Source organism: Schistocerca piceifrons, chromosome 8 (assembly GCF_021461385.2).
Source record: "Schistocerca piceifrons isolate TAMUIC-IGC-003096 chromosome 8, iqSchPice1.1, whole genome shotgun sequence".
Classification (NCBI taxonomy): Eukaryota; Metazoa; Arthropoda; class Insecta; order Orthoptera; family Acrididae; genus Schistocerca; species Schistocerca piceifrons.
In genome coordinates, this window is record NC_060145.1 from 338208679 (window position 1) to 338231293 (window position 22615).

Sequence of the window (22615 nt, forward strand, 5' to 3'; positions counted from 1 at the left end):
GAGTGCTTTACTTCATTTTCTTCTGGAGATGTGATTTCTACTTTAAAGAGTGTGATCAGTTTTGCTGTAGTGCAGTCATTCATAGCTTTAGTAATGTCTCTGTGCTTTCTTGATGCATAGAGCTTATGACTTGACTTCACTGACCATGGTTTCTTAACAGGACTAACACCTACCTCTGTAGTTAAATGATTCAGGGTATTTAATTCTTCCTCTATTGATGCAAAATCTGCATCATCTGCACCATGGGAGGCTTCACCTTGTTCAGATACTATCATTGCTGTTATTCTGTCAAAACATTTAGAGCACACAGTCATCACTGGAAATATCTTCACTTTGAAGCAGAGTCTTCAAATGAGAGCACTTATTCCCAACCTGAACAAAGTCAGTCTCTCTCTCTCTCTCTCTCTCTCTCTCTCTCTCTCTGTGTGTGTGTGTGTGTGTGTGTGTGTGTGTGTGTGTGTTTTTGTCATATATATCACTTTTTTATGGATATGCAAATAGTCAGCACACTTCATTCTCCTGTGTCCCCGTTCAGAAGACATTTCAAACAGTCCTTTTCACAAAACACACTGCAGTTGTGTCAGCCAGCAAATTTCTCACAAAAACACAAAACTCACTGGATGGTCTCAGATGTCTTAGAAGTCTCTTCAGTAAACAAATTAGCACTGAACAACCACAACAAAGAAACTGACAAGAAGCTATAAGTGTAAGAAATATCTGCAACAACGAAAGTGAAAAATGCAACAATGAAAGTGAAAAAAAACTGCAACAAAGACAGTAGAAATCAACTTTGTAACAAAGAAATTAGTAAGAAACATCTTCAGTGAAGACATACATTACCCTTGAACTTAAAAAAGTGGAAGCTCTCCTTTACAAAGAATATATACTACATGGCACTAATCAAAAGAAAAAAAATCAAACTTTTCTGGATTGACACTTTGAAAAAAAATCTGTAAATTATAAAAAAAAAATTCAAAAGGTGACAGTAAAAGAACTTTGACTCACATGTCCAAATGGTGGGTACCATTATAATAATAAGGCAATTATCTTCCGAATAAAAAAAGCTGTAACAAAATATCTAGAACTGTTACAGAGATACAACATTTAAAAAATTTTCAGAAATTTGCTTCTTCGAAATGGTGTTGACAGTGTCACCTTTGGAGGCCTGTATCTCGGGGCAGGAATTTTTTTGGAGAAAACAAAAACATGTGTGTTCCTTACTTACTCTGGAATTTTAACATATACTAAATTCAATAACATCAGAGACTATGAAGGTAATCCCCCTGCCTGAAGTGAAGTGATACGGATTATGCCTTTTATTTATGTTTTACACGACACACTTTGGGAAATGATTCCCATTATCAAGTTGTACTTTTTTGTACTATGCAGTTTTTTCATAATGTTTCTGCTCTGTTTTGTTGACTTTACTGCAATATATAAAAACGCACATGTTTTAGTTATTTATTGATTTTTATATCTAGTTAGTGGTGAAATTTGGAAGGACTTGTACATCCAGTTTCCTTATGGTCTATTTGTGCAGAGTCTCACATATGTTAAAACATCACTCACAACTTTCAGCACACAGTACATATAGGGAATAACTTAAATAAACAAACAGCTACAAAGACGTTTGTAGATGTAGTTGACAGAGAGAATGTTAAAGATCCGTGACAGATATTCTTTTGTACAGAAGGTACTTATCTTAAAAATATGGATTTGCTTACATCTATTTTACAGTGGTGCTTATTTCTTTGTATTACTACTTTTATTTAAGTATATTGTCGAAGCACCTGAAGAAATTCACTTTCAAGGCTTTCATTTCACATTTTGTCTTTGTATTTTCTGTAATGTGTATATATGTCCAGTCCTTCTAATAAATCCATTTCATGCCCTTTATTTAGTTGGTGGAGTACTTTGACATTTTGCTCTACTTTTCCAAATGGGTGTCCTGTAATGTGTGTGTTTTTAGCCATTGCTGTGTGCATCTGTTGTGTGTGTAGGCTTTAATGTGCTCTGTGTACCTGGAGTTGAAATTTCAGCTTGTTTGTTCTAAGTAGAACATGGAGCATTCCTGGTTTGTTACTTTGCATATTCCAGAGTCTGAGTGTGGTTCATCATTGCACTTTATATTATGTTTTAGTTTTTGTTTTAGTAATTTTTGAGAATATTTGCTATCTTCTGAGATATATTGCCAATGTATGGGATGCTAGATACACATTGGTTTTTGACTTTTGTTTGGATTTTTCTCCACTTTGTTTAGGACTGTGTCAACCATGGAAGCATTATAATCATTAGCAACTGCAATCTCTTTCACTGTACTTATTTCTTTGTGCATGTTTTCTTGATTCGTAGGTATTTTAGCTGCCCTGTGTGGCACTGATCTGTATGCTGCCTAATTATGGATGTCCAGGTGACATGAGGTTCCAGAGTCTGTGGTGTCAGTCATTGTATTTTTCCTGTAAATTTTGAATGTGCACGTGTTGTTGTTTCTTGCAATATTTAGGTCCAGGTACCTGATGCTTTTGTTTTGTTCATGTTCCACTGTAAATGTAATTTTCTGATGTAGATTATTGATGCAATTCAGCATGCCTATGTCTGTGGCATCTCTGTCCACTAACAGTAGTGTGTCATCCACATATCTCCTATAAAATTTAGTTTTCCATAGACAGAGTTCTTGGCTGTTAATAACAACATTCAGGAGCATGTTGTGCCACAGGGTGGTCTACTTTGCTCTTGGCCACAGCATGGCAGTGGCCATTCATTCTGGTGGACAGCTGGTTGTCATACCAATATAAAAAGCTGTACAATGATTGCAGCAAAGCTGGTAAAAGACATTGCTTCTTTCACATGTGGCCCAGCCCCTGATGGGGCAGGATAAACCCTTTAGAGCACTGGAGTAGGAAGTGAGGGGGGGGGGGGGGGGTTGGGCAGGTTTTGCACTTGGGTCTTCCACAGGGATATGATCCTTGTGGCAAGGGGTTGAGGTTGGCAGTGGTATAAGGATGGACTAGGATGATGTGCATTTTTTGTGGGCGATGGAACATGTTGAGTGGGCAACGGAACACTATTTTAGGAGAGGTGAGAAGTATCTCACGTAGGATGTCCCTAACTTCAGAGCATGATGATAGGTAATCTAAGTCCTGGTGTACAATTTTGTTCAGTTGTTCCTGTCCAGGCTGGTACTCGGTGATATAAGGGGACATTCCTTTGTGGTTGGTTCCTGGGGGCAGTTGGAGGATTGGGGGTGTGAGGGGGGAAAAAGCATGAGAGATCTATTTGCAGATGAGGTCTGAGAGATAGTGCCTGTCAGTGAAGGCCGTGGTGAGACCCATCTGATACTGAACAAGGGAATTTTTGTCACTGCAAATATGCCGTCCTCGCGTGGCCAGGCTATATGGGAGGGATTTTTTTGGTGTGAAGGGGATGAGAGCTGTCAAAATGCAGGTACTGTTCGTGGTTGGTGGGTTTAATGTGGACAGGTGTGGGGATGGAGCCATCAGAGAGGAGGTGGTCAACATCTAGGAAGGTGGCATGCTTGGTTGAGGAGGACCATGTGAAACAGATGGAGAGAAGTTTTTGAGGTTATGTAGGAACGAATATAGGGTGTCGCAGTCTCCAGTGTTCAAACCACAGTGATGTTTCCTTTGTCAGCTGGCAAGAGAACCAAGTCATCATTCTCATGCAATAAGTGAAAGTCACATCACTCCTCCAGGCCAATATTGGATTTTGGTGGCTTAGCTTTCGACAGCATATGCCTGGCGGTTAGTCTGATGACCTCAGCTGCATTGTACGAAAGATACTGAATGCACTGCTATATTCCATTAATAATCTCCAAAGTTGGCAGACATTGCAGGACTGGTACAAAATTAAGGTTTTTACTCAGCACTGCCACCGAGCCATCGTCCAGTTCTAGGTTGGATAGATTAACAATTGTTCTGTGGGCCTCATCATTCTTCATGTTAATTCCTCCACGAGTTAAGCGGTGCCCCTTCCTGATGTGGCCTGATGATAAAAATACACTGCAGCAATTCATGGACCATATAAGTGGTCCATCCCAACGTTAAATTTACCATCTTGATTGAGAAGTATGGCAAGCTGTCGTTCTTGGATGTTTTAGTTGACTGAAAGGCAGGAGTTGGTCATTCAGTGTACAGGAAACCGACGCACACTGATTGATATTTGAATGCTGATAGTTTTCACCATCCTGTACATTGAAAAACTGTCTTGAACATGTTATAATACTCAGAGGTAAAGTTATTTCTGACAACAACCATCTACAGTCTGAATTGCAGCACTTGAGACATGTGTTCAGAGAGAATGATTATACAGGGTGTATATGACCCGGGAGATCTGGGAAAAACCTGGGAATTTTTTCATCCAGGAGAAAACTGGGAAAAACCTGGGATTTTCTTTAGAATTCTGGGAATTTTTCATTGTTTTAGTTTTCAGTTAAATTTTTGTAATTTTCACTGGTAAGAACCGATACTCTAACAAAGGATATTACTGTACCCCGCTACTGCAGAGTAATACTTCAACAACAAAACATAAATGAGAGAAAAAAACGAAAAAAACTTAAATTGCAAAGGAAATGCGCTATATACAACAACGACACACAGTGCTCATGCAAGCGTCTGCCAACTGCAAAATGTGTCAAAGGCTTTAGGAAGACTGTGCAATGCTTCAAAACAATAAATTGCATCCGATGAGCGTGAAGGCACAACTGTTAGATTCGTTTTAGCAGTTACGAGCGGGCTCATGCGCATGCGCAGTTGAGTCGCATTCGAGTAGTAGAGTCTTCCTGCTTCTGGCTACAGGAATGTGGTTGTTGGCTGTGTAAGCAGTCGCAGCAAGCAACTAGATGCTACCGGGAAAAGGGGGCGCCAAATTCATATTCTTGAAGGAAAAACCGTTTCACAAAGCGCCTCGCATCCAGCTCACATTTGTCTATCGATTATTCGTATGATTTTGAAACGCTTCCCTGTTGGTTTTTGAACATTTTTGAACACATTTTGATTTCTGAATGAATCATAAGTTGATTTTTGAATGGATGCTTAATGTACATGATGTCTCTGTCAGGAGAATCCACGTCGCATCTAGAAATAAACTTTCCGGCGACAAAAGGGGACGGGGCAATACAAGCTGAGCGGAGTAAAGCCGAACTGATAAATGCCAATCGCTGTCTGATTAAGTGGTTCATTGGGTTTACGAATGATCAGCGTTGTTATAATTACTAGCGATATCCATAGATTCAGACTACTAGAATGGAAATAAACGACTGACAGGAATAACAGGTGAGAAATATTACATATTATCTTCTTGGTGTATCCAAGAAAATAAAATTCTGACAGAAAATTTTTGACCAGATTGCTACACTAGTAAGGACCAGTAGTACAGTCCCCAGCTAGAAGCCACTTAAGTTCTATTCTGGAAGTAACGCGGAAAATGTTTTGTACGAACATGTAATAACGCCTAACCGGAAAATAATCGCAGGATAACTAAACCTGTGATTCTGGCAGAGTTAGTGAAGTTAATCAGCAAACAAATTTTGACAATGGTAGGAATAGCAACAGAATTGGTGGTGACAAGATTGTTTGTTAGAACAAGGAAGGAGAAGAAACGGGGACATAACACAAATTATGGAACAATATGACGATTCCAAGTTTGTATAAAAATTTCGTACTACTACTTTTCGATCTCATGCTTGAGAAACTGGTGCGTATGAAGGAAATGTGAAACTATTTCCTAACATAAAGCTTTTTGCTTGTAATAGGCCTAATAGGAATTTGATATTGGTACTTCGTGAATTATATTCTGCCGTCTTATAAAAATGGCCATTTGTGCCAAAACAGTCTCGTTTATTTGGTGTGTGTTACATGGTGCTGCCACATTAGAAAGGCCTATTTTATTTATCTAGCAGACACTGACAAAATAGACATAATCAGATCGAGAAACCACATCAGCCTTGGGGATTATTTGTGTTAACAGCTTTTTCAGTAATAGATAACGACATTTCGATTTTTCATGTAGCAAAACGTTTGACGGACTTTGATGAGATAATACATTCTTTCACAGAAAGGAAAGCACGCCATATAAAGCTGTAGCAAGATTAGAGAGAAAAAATGCTAGGAGCTAAGGATTGAAGAAATGTGTACTTTCTTGCTTGTCTCTTGCCTTTATTGGTTTTATGTATCCTATATTTAATTTTATATCACACAAAATAGCATGTTATTAGCTAATAGGTAATAAAGAGTTCAAATTTTCTGAAGAGTTCTTGTTCTCCCGGTTACAAATAATCCCATCCGCTATTAATTGCGAGATTTAAAAAAAAGAAAAAAGAAAAACAGAGGAGCAAGGTGTCAAAACGGTCGACTGGGAGCAAGAGAGGCACCACAGGACATTTCAATTTCCACTGTCCTGAATATATTTTGATGGCATCCATTACAAAATATACACGTATCAAATCCTCAAAGCGAAACACAATGACGTACGGTAGAAGAGTGCTTTATGAAGAGGCGTGGCACTGCACTTTGGCATACTTAAAACCAAATAATATGTCTTACATTTCCAAAAGGGTTATCTGTGACCGGGAGCTATCAAGTGAATTAAAATACATTTACATAATTACGGAAGGCTAAAATATGTCATTAGTTTCAGATTTTATTTTATATCCACCTTTCTGACAGCATTAATCGCCTTGTGGAACAATGAACTTATTTTTGTCTGTTTGCTAAAGAAATTTGACTTTTATTAACCTTTTCCACAGAGGCAGTCAATGTATTTAAAACGAAATGTTTAATTCCACAGTACTGGCTAGTTTCAACTGTTCGCTGCATTTCAAGTGCTCGTTTTCATTTTCTAGCACGTATAGCATTATGCCATAATAAAGAGCCAAACGTGATATAATACAGTACTGGTACTCCAAGAAAATTTACATTCCGAAAGCCACACTGAAAAGCTTAATATCAGGTCGAGGTCTACTTCATTGGGAATCTGGACATACAAATGTGCACTTTAAGTATGCACTTTAAATGTGCACATTTTAATATGGTTCACAAAATTCCGATGCTCTTGCAGTATCCTCTGATGTCTTCTTTCTTTTATGACACAATGTATGATCTTTCAATGTTTTAAACGTACGTATACATGGGCTTCCAACATCGTGATAGCTGTGCGCGCACGATGTCGCCTGTTAACTGCACTCTCTGGCAACTGCTGAAACGAACCTATTTCTAACAGGTCGCAGGAAAATATTGCGAATAGTGGTTTGAAAAGCGTTACTTTCAAAGTAATTATCCTTTTACGTAAGTTGAACTACGTGCAAGAATGTACCCTGAATTTATTAAATCACAGAGCGTTTGACTCTCATTTAAAAATCAATTCTGTAACCCTGAAGATCAGACATTTATGTCATTATCAAAAATTTTACTGTCACATTCATGTGATATATCTTAAAGTGTAACCTGCGCGAAAAAGATCAACATTATATGCGAAAGATTAGCTTCTCTTGCAGCTTATTGACCTTAGAGACCAATATTATATGTGAAAGCTTTGCTTTTCTTGTAGCAACAGTATGTATATTAATTTAAACTATTAACTTTCCGTGTTTGTGTGTTCGTGCTACTTAACAGTGAAGTTGCTGTTGGCTGACTACATCACGTGTCCTATACTCTGAATATCCGCTGTCATCGGCTGGCGAGATCACGTGACATGAGCTATGACTGTCTTACATAAGCACATCGCAATCTCGATTTCAATGCTTCGGAAAGTAACATGCAGTGTTTGGTGATATTCCAATTTATACTTTCGTAATACGAAAATACGCAGCGTACATGTTGCTGCACATCAAAGATATTTCCAAAATGTGTCTTTTTCCCTGAGTTTCATTTTCTAAAGTGCCGGGAAATTCTTTGCCTGTGTATAAGACCACAGCCATTCAAAGGATTAATAATTGAAAATATACTGTCACCTAACATGGAAGAAGCGTGTTTTCATCCGGGAGAAAGTTTATTTTTAACCGGGAAATCCGGGAATTTTTTTTCCCTGTCCACGTATACACCTTGTTATAACAAAAGAGACATTGCAAACGTTTTCAGGTGTCACTGAAGGAGGACACCTTTTCAATCATCAGAAGATGCCAAGCCAGTGGCTTTCCTGCCATACTGTGGGGCATTGAGCAGCAACTTAGGACATGTAAACAGGATTGAGACCAGTGTTCCGGCCAGCCCCCAAGATACAAGATGTGTTAAAGATGATGTAGCTCTTTGTGTGCCCAGTGTGTATGGTGTCCCGTGTGAGTGCAGCAGCATCTATATAGTCCAGACAATTCAAACAGTTGCAGAGTGTTGTACTGAGCACAAGACACATTAAACAAAGGGAGCATGACAAGTCGGCCATAGCTGAGCATTGCCTGAAAAACGAATACAAAATATAGGCTGAGAATACGAGAGTCTTGGCTCAAGTGTCAACATACTGGGATTCTGTTATAAAAGAGGCGGCTGAGATTAGAATGAATACCAACAATTTTAACAGAGATCAGGAGTAGACACTGAGTAGGGCATGGGGGCATGCTATGGATGTCAAAAGGAAGCAACAAAGGATGCTTAATGCTAGTAGGGAGGCAGGAGTGGCAGTTTCAAAAATGGCGCCAACCCTGGACCACGTGACATCACTCGGTTCTGTGGCAGGCTGGACCTGCTATGAGCTGCCCAACTCACTTTCAGTGCACATGTCGTTTAAGCCCTCCCTGATTAGTGTCAACAGTAGTAATTGTGGATATATAAGCAGAAAATCGTGCTAGTCCCCAGCAGTTGGTAGTTTTACTCCTGATGACGATGGCAGAGATAGCCATTGAAAGCTTGAGAATGTTATTCAAACTGACGTGGGTTGCTAACTGAGAGGATTTTATTCAGACACACCACTGTGAAAGACTCTTATTAGAAGATGACACACACCGGGAACTTAGTCGCAATCCGACACAGACCATGGTGTAGAAATTAACGTCTTGTGCCACCACCAGAACTTCCACGCTTTATGGACTGCTGAAGATACATGAGGACCACATTCCTCTTAGGCTCCTTGTTAGTGCAATCAGCTCGCCCACCTACAGACTGGATTTGCAGGATTATTAGTACCAAAACTGGGACATTGTGAACAACACCATGTAGTAAACGCGCAAATATTTGTTGAAACACTCAAGAAAATGAAAATAGGCCGAAGTGAAGTAACGGTTAGTCTGGTCGTGGTGTCACTTCTTACAAGGGTGCCAGTACAAGACATGCTGGATGTTTTGACCCAACAGTTTCCACCTGGCATTGTCAAGCTTTTCTGTCATATTCTAACGACAACATACTTCTTGTATCGCAACGAACATTATGAAATAATGGATGGCACAGCAATGACTCACCATTGTCTCCTGCAATTGCGAATTTCTTCATGGAGCACTTTGAGAAGCAACCTCTGAACTCTGCCGTGTTGCGTCCATCTTGCTTCCTAAGGTACATTGGTGCACCTTCCTGATAAGGCCTGATGGTGAAAATACACTGCAGCACTTCATGGATCACATGAACGGTGTCCACCCCAACATTACATGTACAATCAAGATCGAGAAGGATGGCAAGCTACTGTTCTTGGAAGTTTTAGTTGAAAACAGGAGGCTGGTTTGGTCATTCAGTTGTCAGCAAACCGAAGCACACTGATTGATGTTTGAATTCGAAGCACACTGATTGATGTTTGAATTCCAAAAGTTTTCACCACCCTGTACACAAGAAAACAGTCCTGAACATGTTAATACCATGTTATTTCTGACGACTACCACCCATAGCAACACTTGAGACCTGTGTTCAGACAGAATGGTTATAGCAAAAGAGACATTGCAAATGCTTTCAGGTGTTGCTGAAGAACGACGTGTTGTGAATCGACAGAAGAAGCCAAGCCGGCAGCTTTCCTGCCATACTGTGGGGCAATGAGCAGCAAGTTAAAACATGTACTGCAGAGACATGGATTGAGACCAGCATTCTGTCTACCCCTAAGATACAAGATACATTGTGCCCTGTTAAAGAAAACATAGCTCTTGGTGTGTGTGATGTGTATGGTGTCCTGTGCGAGTGTAACAGCATTTATGTATGCCAGACAATTTGCACAGTTACAGTGTGTTGTACCAAGCACAAGAGAACTATTAAACAAAGAAATTTCGATAAGTCAGCCACAGCTGAGCATTGCCTGGATAATGGACACAGAATACAATTTGAAAAAGTGAGAGTCTTGGGTCACGCATCAACATACTGGGATTCCATTATAAAAGAGGCAGCTGAGATTAGAATGAACAGTAACAATTTTAACAGAGACCGGGCGTACACACTGAGTAGGTAGTGGGGGCATGCTTCAATGTCAAAAGGAAGCAACAATTAATGCTTAACGCGTGCAGGGAAGTGAGAGCAGCAGTTCAAAATGTGGCACTGGCCCCCACATAGCAACTGACATCACTTGGTCCCGCTGCTGGCTGGAGCTGCTATGAGCTGTCCAGCTCACATTCTGCGCAAGTGCCGTTTTGGCTCTCTCTGATCGGTGTCACCGGCCGTGATGGTGAGTATACAAATGGCAAATTGCGCTAGCTCCCAACAGCCAGTAGGTTCACTCCTGACGACAATGGCAGAGAGAGCCATCTAAAGCTAAACAATTTTATTCAAATTGATGCAGCTTTGAAAACCGATAAGATTGTATTCAAAGATAGGGTGTGTTGGCTTGAGTCCAGATCATGAAGATACCATCAAGGAACCTGAACCAGACTAGTAGTTTCGTGTTTTGGGAGGCTAGGAAGGCCTCCTCCAAACGGCCCATAAAAATATTGGCATACGAGGGTGCCACGCAGGTGCACATGGCTGTGACACGTATTTGTTTATACACCTTCCCTTCAAAATGAGAAGTTGTTGTCGGTTAGGATAAACTTAGCAAGATGTGTGAGGAATGAGGTAGTGTGTTTGGAGTCTTAAGAACATTGGGAAAGGTAGTGTTCAGTTGCGGTAAGACAATGGGCATGAGGGATGCTGGTGTGTAGGACATAGCATCAACAGTAATGAATAGGGATCTGGGAAAGGTGTGGGGGGGGGGGTGGAATATTAATCAATGAGAGCTGAAATTCTTTCAGTGGGGCACAATAACTAGCCAAAATGGGGCATCCAGGATTGTTGGGTTTGTGATTTTGGGGAGCATGTAGAAGGTGTGTGTGTGTGTGGGGGGGGGGGGGGGGGTGGTATCATAGGGGTGAAGAGGGAAATGGATTCAGGGGAGATGACCTGGGAAGGGCGTAAGGCCTTAAGCAGGGACTGGAGTTTTTATTGGACTTCTGGAACGGGATCACTCTGGCAAAGTTCATAGGTGGAAAAAGAATCGACAATTGGCAGAGGCCTTCTGCCAAGAAGTCACTGCGATTCATCACAACAGTGATGGAACCTTTGTCTGTGGGTTGGGTGATTAGGTCGGGATTTGTTTTGAGGTTGTGTATGGCTGTTCTTCTTTCTGCTAAAAGGTTGGTGTTCTGAGGAAGGGACCTGGGGAAAGATGGTGAGGCCAAGTTGGAGGTAAGGAATTCCTGGAAGGTTACCGGTGGGTTGTTAGGAGGTAGTGGGGGTGGATCACGATTAGGTGATGGTATGAACTGGAAGAAACAGGGTTCAGTGTTGGAATTAGGATGGTTTTGGTTGGAGGGATTGGCGGCAAAGAAGTGCTTCCATTGCAGGGATCGTGAGGAGAAGAGTAGGTCTTTGACAAGTCCAGCATGGTTAAATTTAGGAGTAGGGTTAAAGGTGAGACCTTTGGATAGGACTGAAACTTCTGTGGAGCTCAGAGTTTTGGTGGACAGGTTAACAACAGTGTTAAACACTGTGAGTACGATAGGGGTTGGATAGTGGTGCTCCGAGGTGGCAGTAGGATGTCAGCAGTTTGGATAAATCATGTAGGTGGTGTATGGGATGCTCCTCCAGGTGCTGGTGAGGAAGGGATTCAATTTCAGAGATGTGATGTATGTAGTAGGGATTGCAGAGTAGTAGAATCTTGTGGAGGAAGCAGATGTGGTTCTGGGATGCCTGTGTCGTGATGATGTGTTTTTGCAGTACCATGTTTGTGAGGGCCAGGGATTGGCAGAATCTGAAAAGATGTAGGTCATTGTGAAAGGAAGGGTGGGATCCAGAGAAAGGAATCTTTACCGGTAGGCCGTTTGGGGGGATTCCATGGTTTAGGCAGCATTTGAGAAATAGGATGTGGTACTGCGTTTCAGCCAGGGAAAGGGATACTTGTCTGAACTGGTGCAGAAAGATGGAGCAAGTGTCCATTGTGGCAGGAATGGTGTAAAGGAAATTATTTTGACCCATTCCTGTCAAGGCATTCTGGAGTTGCTGTCATTTGACATCTCTTACTTTGTGAGTTTGGCATATTGCTGATATTTCTGGTCATGTCAGATGCCACTGCTGTGACTGTATATGCCTATCTGTGAAAACTTAATTCATTACAGCTGGTATGGTGGCCACCACATCCTCAAAGTGATTAATTTTTACTGGATATTAAAAGTTTCAGAAGCATAATAGTACCGAATGTGTATTGTGTGTACCATAACGTAAATGTTGTAAATGCTGACTGCTCACTATAAGAGAAGTCATAAACTTGACAAACTGTCTGAATGAACATTAGTTAACTGCAGATTTGTTTAAAATTCGAAATAAAACTGAAAATTGCACTGTAGCTAGGGAACATTGCAGAAAAAGTAAATCCCATGTGGGATCTTTCATACTTGTTAATTGTGATGTAAATTACAAAGTAAGAAAGGATTTTGACTGATTTTGATGGCTTCTGTATGTTGTTTTTGTTGTTGTTGTTGTTGTTGTCTTCAGTCCTGAGACTGGTTTGATGCAACTCTCCATGCTACTCTATCCTGTGCAAGCTTCTTCATCTCCCAGTACTTACTGCAACCTACCTCCTTCTTAATCTGCTTAGTGTATTCATCTCTTGGTCTCCCTCTACGACTTTTACCCTCCACACTGCCCTCCAATGCTAAATTTGTGATCCCTTGATGCCTCAGAACATGTCCTACCAACCAGTCCCTTCTTCTAGTCAAGTTGTGCCACAAACTCCTCCCCAATTCTATTCAATACCTCCTCATTAGTTATGTGATCTAGCCATCTAATCTTCAGCATTCTTCTGTAGCACCACATTTCAAAAGCTTCTATTCTCTTCTTGTCCAAACTATTTATCGTCCATGTTTCACTTCCATACATGGCTACACTCCATACAAATACTTTCAGAAACGACTTCCTGACACTTAAATCAATACTCGATGTTAACAGATTTCTCTTCTTCAGAAACGCTTTTCTTGCCATTGCCAGTCTACATTTTATATCCTCTCTACTTTCACCATCATCACTTATTTTGCTCCCCAAATAGCAAAACTCCTTTACTACATTAAGTGTCTCATTTCCTAATCTAATTCCTTCAGCATCACCCGACTTAATTCGACTACATTCCTTTATCCTCGTTTTGCTTTTGTTGATGTTCATCTTATATCCTTCTTTCAAGACACTGTCCATTCCATTCAGCTGCTCTTCCAAGTCCTTTGCTGTCTCTGACAGAATTACAATGTCATCGGCGAACCTCAAAGTTTCTATTTCTTCTCCATCGATGTAATACCTACTCCGAACTTTTCTTTTGTTTCCTTTACTGCTTGCTCAATATACAGATTGATTAGCATCGGGGAGAGGCTACAGCCCTGTCTCACTCCCTTCTCAACCGCTGCTTCCCTTTCATGCCCCTCGACTCTTACAACTGCCATCTGGTTTCTGTACAAATTGTAAATAGCCTTTTGCTCCCTGTATTTTACCCCTCCCACCTTCAGAATTTGAAAGAGAGTATTCCAGTCAACATTGTCAAAAGCTTTCTCTAAGTCTACAAATGCTAGAAACGTAGGTTTTCCTTTCCTCAATCTTTCTTCTAAGATAAGTCGTAGCGTCAGTATTGCCTCACGTGTTCCAACATTTCTACAGCATCCAAACTGATCTTCCCCGAGGTCAGCTTCTACCAGCTTTTCCATTCGTCTGTAAAGAATTCGCGTTAGTATTTTGCAGCTGTGACTTATTAAACTGATAGTTCAGTAATTTTCACATCTGTCAACACATGTTTTCTTTGGGATTGGAATTATTATATTCTTCTTTAAGTCTGAGGGAATTTCGCCTGTCTCATACATCTTGCTCACCAGATGGTAGGGTTTTGTCAGGACTGGCTCTCCCAAGGCTGTCAGTAGTTCTAATGGAATGTTGTCTACTCCCGGGGCCTTGTTTCGACTCAGGTCTTTCAGTGCTCTGTCAAACTCTTCACGCAGTATCGTATCTCCCATTTCATCTTCATCTACATTCTCTTCCATTTCCAGAATATTGTCCTCATGTACGTCGCCCTTGTATAGACACACTCTATACTCCTTGGGCACCTTTCTGCTTTCCCTTCTTTGCTTAGAATTGGGTTTCCATCTGAGCTCTTGATATTCATGCAAGTGGTTCTCTTTTCTCCAAAGGTCTCTTTAATTTTCCTGTAGGCAGTATCTATCTTACCCCTAGTGAGAGAAGCCTCTACATCCTTACGTTTGTCCTCTAGCCATCCCTGCTTAGCCATTTTGCACTTCCTGTTGATCTCATTTTTGAGACGATTGTATTCCTTTTTGCCTGCTTCATTTACTGCATTTTCATATTTTCTCCTTTCATCAATTAAATTCAATATTTCTTCTGTTACCCAAGGATTTCTACTAGCCCTCGTCTTTTTACCTACTTGATCCTCTACTGCCTTCACTACTTCATCCCTCAGAGCTACCCATTCTTCTTCTACTGTATTTCTTTCCCCCATTTGTGACAATTGTTCCCTTATGCTCTCCCTGAAACTCTGTACAACCTCTGGTTTAATCAGTTTGTCCAGATCCCATCTCCTTAAATTCCCACCTTTTTGCAGTTTCTTCAGTTTTAATCTACAGCTCATAACCAATAGATTGTGGCCAGAGTCCACATCTGCCCCTGGAAATGTCTTACAATTTAAAATCTGGTTCCTAAATCTCTGTCTTACCATTATATAATCTATCTGATACCTTCTAGTATTTCCAGGATTCTTCCACATCTACAACCTTCTTTTATGATTCTTGAACCAAGTGTTAGCTATGATTAAGTTATGCTCTGTGCAAAATTCTACCAGACAGCTTCCTCTTTCATTTCTTTCCCCCAATCCATATTCACCTACTATGTTTCCTTCTCTCCCTTTTCCGACTCTCGAATTCCAGTCACCCATGACTATTAAATTTTCGTCTCCCTTCACTACCTGAATAATTTCTTTTATCTCATCATACATTTCTTCAATTTCTTCATCATCTGCAGAGCTAGTTGGCATATAAACTTGTACTATTGTAGTAGGTGTGGGCTTCATGTCTATCTTGGCCACAATAATGCGTTCACTATGTTGTTTGTAGTAGTTTACCCGCACTCCTATTTTTTTTTAATCATTATTAAACCTACTCCTGAATTACCCCTGTTTGATTTTGTATTTATAACCCTGTATTCACCTGACCAAAAGTCTTGTTCCTCCTGCCACGGAACTTCACTAATTCCCACTATATGTAACTTTAACCTATCCATTTCACTTTTTAAGTTTTCTAACCTACCTGCCCAATTAAGGGACCTGACATTCCACACTCTGATCCGCAGAATGCCAGTTTTCTTTCTCCTCTGTATAGATCTAGTAAACCATTTACATTACTGTAATTTGAATTTATAAAATCATGGAAAACCCAGTTTGCTTGAATTCTACGTAAAGGAAAAAAAATTAATAGCTGCTGTCGTTAAACATCAGTGACATAAGTGAAACTGTAAGGCATAAATTTATTGATTAATTAAAAAAATATGGCTTCAAATCTGTAATGCTTGGAAAAGGCATTTACACGAAGAACTAAAATTTAACAGAGATATTGCTTTTATTTAATATATTATGCATGATACTTAACAATGATAACATAATGACTGAGAAATGCATATTACAACATAAACAAATTAATATTGATCAAAGTTGGTTCCTTATCATGCAGTCAACAATGTTAAGACACACTAGCATGAAAAACTGTCATTAATGTTATTCAAATAATTATCAACTATATGGTAGCAACTAGATTCTTACTTAATGTTCAATAGTGCAGTATATTTAATATTCAAAAATAAGTAAAACTGTTTCTTCTGGATGACTCCTTCTGTACTGTACACAAAATTTTAATCTAAAAGCAGTAAAGCAGAGAAAATGTGTTTACTTTTGTTGTTACATTTCTTGGGAAAACTTATAACCTTTCGATTTCAAATTTACATCTGAGCTAATGTCATTTTACATGATATTTCAATAATACCCCAGTTATCTTTTTTGTGTATGTTGAGTGCCAATCTTGGCTATTGGCAGTTTGGATTCCAACCAAACTATGAGCAGAACAAGGCACCTTTCATAACAGCAGTGGTGTCATTGTGCTGATAGTGACATTCCATTGCAACCCTGCCGCTGAGTCATTCCTTCAGATCAGATTTCTTAAATTTTGTTTCTGTGTGTATAGCAGTGTATGTTACTCTTTTCCAAGCATAAGTTACATTCATGATGAGGTAGTACTGTATTAGTATCACTGTTGCTTTCAATGAAATATATTGTTAGCAACAATTCCCATTAAAGCTTGTGACACTGTTACTAGTATTCACAAAATCTTCACACAATGACTACAAACGGTGCTTGTGTAAATTCCACACTAAATTTTAACAACTTTCTTTTATCTAATAACTATTTTTAAAGACAAAATAATATGCTTCTGAATGTCAATGAATGAAAACATGAAGAATAAATTTTCATTCAAATTTCTGTTGGCCAATGTGGTAGTCATTCTAATAACAAAAGTACCTGAACATAGCAAATAAAGAAATAAAATCTGAATATGTAAATCTTCCTATCATATGATCTGTTGATACTTTTTACAGTATATAAAAATGGAGTGTATCTTTCTGAGTTTATATACAAAATAATTTGTAAAAGACAGTGCAATAACTTTCACATGTAAGTACAATTTTTCCCCCCATTTGGCTTTGCAACAATACACACAGGATTGCAGTGACAGAAAAAGTTTCTGTGCATTCTGAGTTAAATGAAGTATATTTAGAGAGGGTCTGTCTTTCTGCAACTTTTATTGTCTTGCATGACTATAGTCATTTCTAGACTACGTACAGATGCATTGCTTTCTATATTGTTTGCCTAATGATACTTTTCCTTAGGTTTGTTGTACAAATGATGGGTGCATTATACATGTTAGAATGTTTCTTTAAAATGAAATTTCTTTGTTGGGTGCAAACTGCATGGCAATGGAAAACAGTATTTTGCAACTTGTGCTGGCTCCGTTACTGCTGTTTAATAAGTTGTCATCATCTTGGCCCATCAAGGTTGACAAGCTGTGGTGGGGGCTGTGGCTTTCAATTGTCATTGGATGTACTAGCAATGTCGCTACTTATTTTACGTATTTCCTTTTCAGGTTATGCTTCTGTCATTGACTGCTGGGGGAGTTGGCTTAAATCTGGTTGGTGCAAACCACCTCTTTCTCTTCGACGTTCATTGGAACCCTCAACTTGAAGCACAAGCTTGTGACAGGGTGTATCGTGTTGGCCAAAAGAAACCTGTTCACATATACAAGTAAGTGAAATAAATTGATGTGAAAGTCAGAAAGAATATAAGTAACTATATAAAGACAGATCATAGAGTACCTAACAGAAAAGATGTTGAACAGCAGTGGACAAACCATTTGAAAACAAGTGTACATAACATGTGACACTAGCTACAGTACTGCAACTCTCTCGCTCTCTCTCTATCTATCTATCTATCTCTATCCAAAGAGAATAACAATTGATGAAGTACTAAATTTCAATGGGAAAATAGTGGAGAAACCAATCTGAGCCGCGCATCCTGAAATCAATAGCTGGCAGGAAGCAAAAACACAAAAAACTTAACTGTGTTGAATGCCTGCAGGGAAACTAGTGTACTAAGAACTTATTCCCTTGTTTTATAAGAAAGCAAAAGAAATTAAAAATTTGCAATATGATGAAAAGTATACTTGCTACTAGCCATATAAAGGAGATGCTGAGTCACAGATAGACACAACAAAAAGACTGTCTTCAAGTAAACTTTTGGCCAAAAAGGCCTTCAGCAGAAATACACAAAACACACACAAACAGTCTCTGGCTGCTGAGTCAAGACTGGTAGCAGCGCATAATGGATGAAGCAATTTGGTGGTGGTGGTGGTAAGGGGGAATGGGGCATGGAGGGGGAGGGATAGCAGGATGGGGGTGGTAGACAGTAAAGTGGTGTTGTGGGAGCATACAGGAACTGGGGGAGGATAGAGCAGCTGGCTGCAGTCAGTAGGTTAGGCGAAGGGGCAGCAGAAAAGGAGAGAAGTAGAAACGCTGTGGGTGTGTTGATAGGACAGAGGACAGTTTAGCACTGGAATGGGAACAAGAAAAGGGCTGGGTGGGTAAGGACAAGGACAATGACTAATGAAGGCTAAGGCCAGGAGTGTTACAAGACTGTATGGTATATTGCAGGGAGAGTTCCCACCTGTGTAATTCAGAAAATCTGGTGTTGGTGGCAAGGATCCAGATGGCACATGCTGTGTAGCAGACACTGAAATGAAGTACAGGGTGTCCAGAAAAGGGCTCCCTGATTTCAAAATTAAATATCTCGAAAACAAAGATCGATAGAGGAATGCAGTAAACGGTATGTTTATTGTGAAAGCTGTAAGAAGTTTATAAGGCAGTTTGAAATAATAGTTACAAAAGCTGCTAACAGAGGGCGCTGTACGCTGTACAGCTCATATCAGCATACATGAGTGAAATAATCGTATGAAAACAATCTTTGCAAACAATCACATCACAATGTTTTCAAAATGTTCACCATTGGCACTACAGAGATGGCGCAAACGAAGAATGAAATTCGCCATCACATTTCGTAGTGTCTCAACCGAAATGGATTCACACGCCACAGAGATCGCTGATTCAAGCTCGTTCAGCGTGGCGGGATGCTTCGGGTAGACCATGTCTTTCACTGTGCCCCACAAAAAAAAGTCACAGGGAGTCAGACCCGGGGAATATGGAGGCCAATCCATGCCTGCACCAGTAAATTTGGTATATTCCAAAGCAGTGACTCGATTCCCGAAGTATTCCTCAAGAAAGCGAAACACTTGTTCGGTCCGATGTGGTCGGGCTCCATCTTGCATAAACCATTCAGTACCAGGTTGATCCTTTAACGCTTGCTGTGTGGCAACAAATTGTTCCAAAATTGCAACGTAACGTGCACCAGTGACCGTTTCTCGAATGAAAAAAGGGCCAATAATGCATCTGCTGCATACTGCAGCCCACACAGTAACGTTAGGAGAATACAGGGGTTTTGCTTCACACCAATATGGCTTTTCGGAACCCCAAAATCGCCAGTTCTGCTTATTCACATATCCATTCAGGTGGAAGGTGCTGCATCTGTAAACCAGATGCAGCCAACATCAAATCCTTCCCTATCAATCATTGTGAGCATCTGATTAGCAAAGGCAACCCTTTGTTGCACAGCTCGTACGGGTATGGCCTGGTGCATTTGAATTTTGAATGGAAACATGTGTAGGCTCTTTCCCAGTATTTTCTGCATGCTGGAACGCTTCAAACCAGTCTCAGATGCAATTCTACAGACGGATGACCATTGGATTTTGCTGAATAATTCCAGAAACTGTGGCGATATTTTCAGGCGTAACTGCGGTTTGCTTGCGGCCAACATGCCCCACTAGATCATCAGTTATGCTGCCAGTTCGTTGAAATTTTGCAAAGAGCGTATGAATGGTTTTTGCATCGGGTCCTTTTAGAACATTAAATCGTGCTTGAAAACTTCGCCTTGTTGCCTTAGGACTCTCTTCTAACCTGTGGTACTCTAGCACCAGAAAAACGCATTGTTCAATGGAGTACATGGTTTTAATCTCTTCCTTCAGTACGCTAACCTCCTTTCACGTTTCAATAATGGAACTGATCGCTCTGGGTTTCGGATCACTATTTATACTAGGCATTACGTATGGTGATTACAGCACCATCTGTTAGCAGCTTTTGTAACTATTATTTCAAACTGCTGTATAAACTTCTTACAGCTTTCACAATAAACATACCGTTTACTGCATTCCTCTATCGATCTTTGTTTTCGAGATATTTAATTTTTAAATCAGTGGGTCCTTTTCTGGACACCCTGTATGTCAGGTTGGGCAGTGTGCTCAGCAGCTGGGCAACTGGATGGTCCAGCTGTTTCTGTCAGTGGCCCTTCATGCGGACAGCGAGCTTGTTGGTTGACATGCCCACATAGAATGCAGCAAAGTGATTGTAGCTTACCTTGTAGATCACATGACTGGAGTATGTGGTGATGGGAGGATAGGATGCATGTAACAAGTCTTGCATCTAGGTCTATTACATGGATATGAAGCAAGGGACTGGGAGCAGGGGTTGTTTAGGGATGAACAAGGATGTTGTGTAGGGCAGCAGAATACCACTGTGGGAGGGGTGGGAAGGATAGTGGCCATGTCATTCGTCTTGTTGTGCCCTCCTACCCACTATCCTTCCCAACCCTTCCTCAGTGGCATTTCATCGCCCACCGAACCCACACAATGTCCTTGTCCATTCCTACACAACCCCTGCTCCCAACCCCTTCTCTCATGGCTCTTATTCATGTAATAGTCCTAGATGCAAGACCTGTCCCATACATCCTCCCACCACCACCTACTCGAGTTCTGTCACAAGCATCACATATCCCATCAAAGGGAAAGCTATCTGCGAAACCAATCATGTGATCTACAAGTTAAGATCCAACCACTATGCTGCATGACAACCAACAAGCTGTCTGTCTGCATGAATAGCCACTGACGAACTGTGACCAAGAAACTTTGGACCACCCAGTCGCCCAGCTGCTAAGCATACTGCCCAACCTGACATTCTCCATTTCAGTGACTGCTTCTCAGCTTCTGCCTCCTCAATCCTTCCCACTACCACATCCACCTTTTCTGAATTTGCAGGTGGTAGCTCTCCCTCCAATATATCCTACGTTCCTGTAACCCTTCTGTCTTCAACATTCGTTAGTCATTGTCATTATCCACCTAGCCCTTTCCCTGTTCCCATTCTGGCACTACACAGCCCTTTATCCACCAGCACATCCACAGTCATTTCTGCTGTCCTCTGCCCTCCATCTAACCTCCCAACTGCACTCCCCAATCTCTGTATGCTCCCACAAGCAGCACTTCACTGTCCCCCACCCCCACCCTGCTATCCCTTCCCCTCCCTCCCTACCTCAGCTTGCTCCTTACCCCCAACACACGGTTACTTCTCCTGTTGTGCAGTGCTGCTCACAGTCTGATGTCAGCAGCCAGAGACTGAGGTGAGGTGTGTGTGTGTGTGTGTGTGTGTGTGTGTGTGTGTGTGTGTGTGTGTGTGTGTTGGTTGTCATACCCACATATAATGCAGCAAAGTGGTTGTGGATATGAAGATAGCTCTAGGTCAAATACAGCCACAATATTGTACAGTAGTGCCCATGCATTGAAATAAGGAAACCCCCATTGTGTATAATAATAAGAAACTTTGTTGCTAACTCACTAAATAAATGAATCTTTTTATAAAAGTTCTGGTTAATAAATTTCAGGGAAATTATGAAAACTTCTTTGCATTTCAATTTCCTTTTGCTATGGTATGTTTCCAGCTACCAACATTTCTTGGAACATATGTAAAGTAGATTCTTTATGAATATCTGGTCCTGTAAATTTAAATTCAACATGTGTGCGTCTTTTAAGTTTCCATTTGCAATACTTTCCAGCTGTATAAATTAAATGCAAAATTTGCAGGGTTTAATTCATATGGTGTAACTTGATTTCAGTGTACTAATATCTCTTTTTTCTGTAGGTTCTTTTGTGAGGAAACAATAGAAGCAAGAATAAAGAAAATGCAAGATAATAAATTAGCACTAGCATCCGAAGTGTTAACTGGTGCCAAACAAAGGCGCAAAGAAAAATTGTCACTGGATGACCTTCGAGTGCTGTTTGGCTTTTGACTTGGTGAATGTTCCTTTCTTTTTTGTTGATATTGTATCATAACCATAGACAACAAACAAGATCTCACTATGGAATTAAGATTTTGAATATGAACAGTCACCTGTGAAGAGTGATATGTATTAAGTTCTATACAAAAGAATGTTGTCACTTCTATTTACTATCTCTTTTTCTCTGATTGCTGTTTTATTCATCAATCAAATTGACATATTTTATGTAATTTGAATGATACACATTGTATATATTGTAAAAAAAGCTGTCTAATTTTAATATTAAAAAATCTGTGATTTTTTACTTTTATAATTTGATTACTACCAACCTTCGTGTCTCTTCCTACGTAAATGAAAAGTATTGCTGATTGGTAGAAAGTACATATGTTGTGCAATGTCTTTTGTTCCAGTCACGAATGGTATGCATGTCTTGCTGGTCTAGGGTGTCATTAGGTATCACATTCTGTTGCTGTGGCTCCAGATGACA

At 40.2% G+C, this 22615-nt stretch overlaps 1 protein-coding gene across 1 annotated transcript in view; it reads left to right on the forward strand.

Annotated features, from left to right (window-relative positions):
• Positions 1-22390, forward strand: part of LOC124711397 (transcription termination factor 2) — a 295179-nt gene extending 272789 nt beyond the window's left edge. The window contains exons 17-18 of the mRNA XM_047241451.1: positions 17564-17721; positions 21993-22390. Coding sequence (XP_047097407.1) covers positions 17564-17721; positions 21993-22140 — 306 coding nt within the window. The 3' untranslated portion in view covers positions 22141-22390. The remainder of the gene's footprint in view (positions 1-17563; positions 17722-21992) is intronic.
• The last annotated feature ends 225 nt before the right edge of the window (positions 22391-22615 follow it).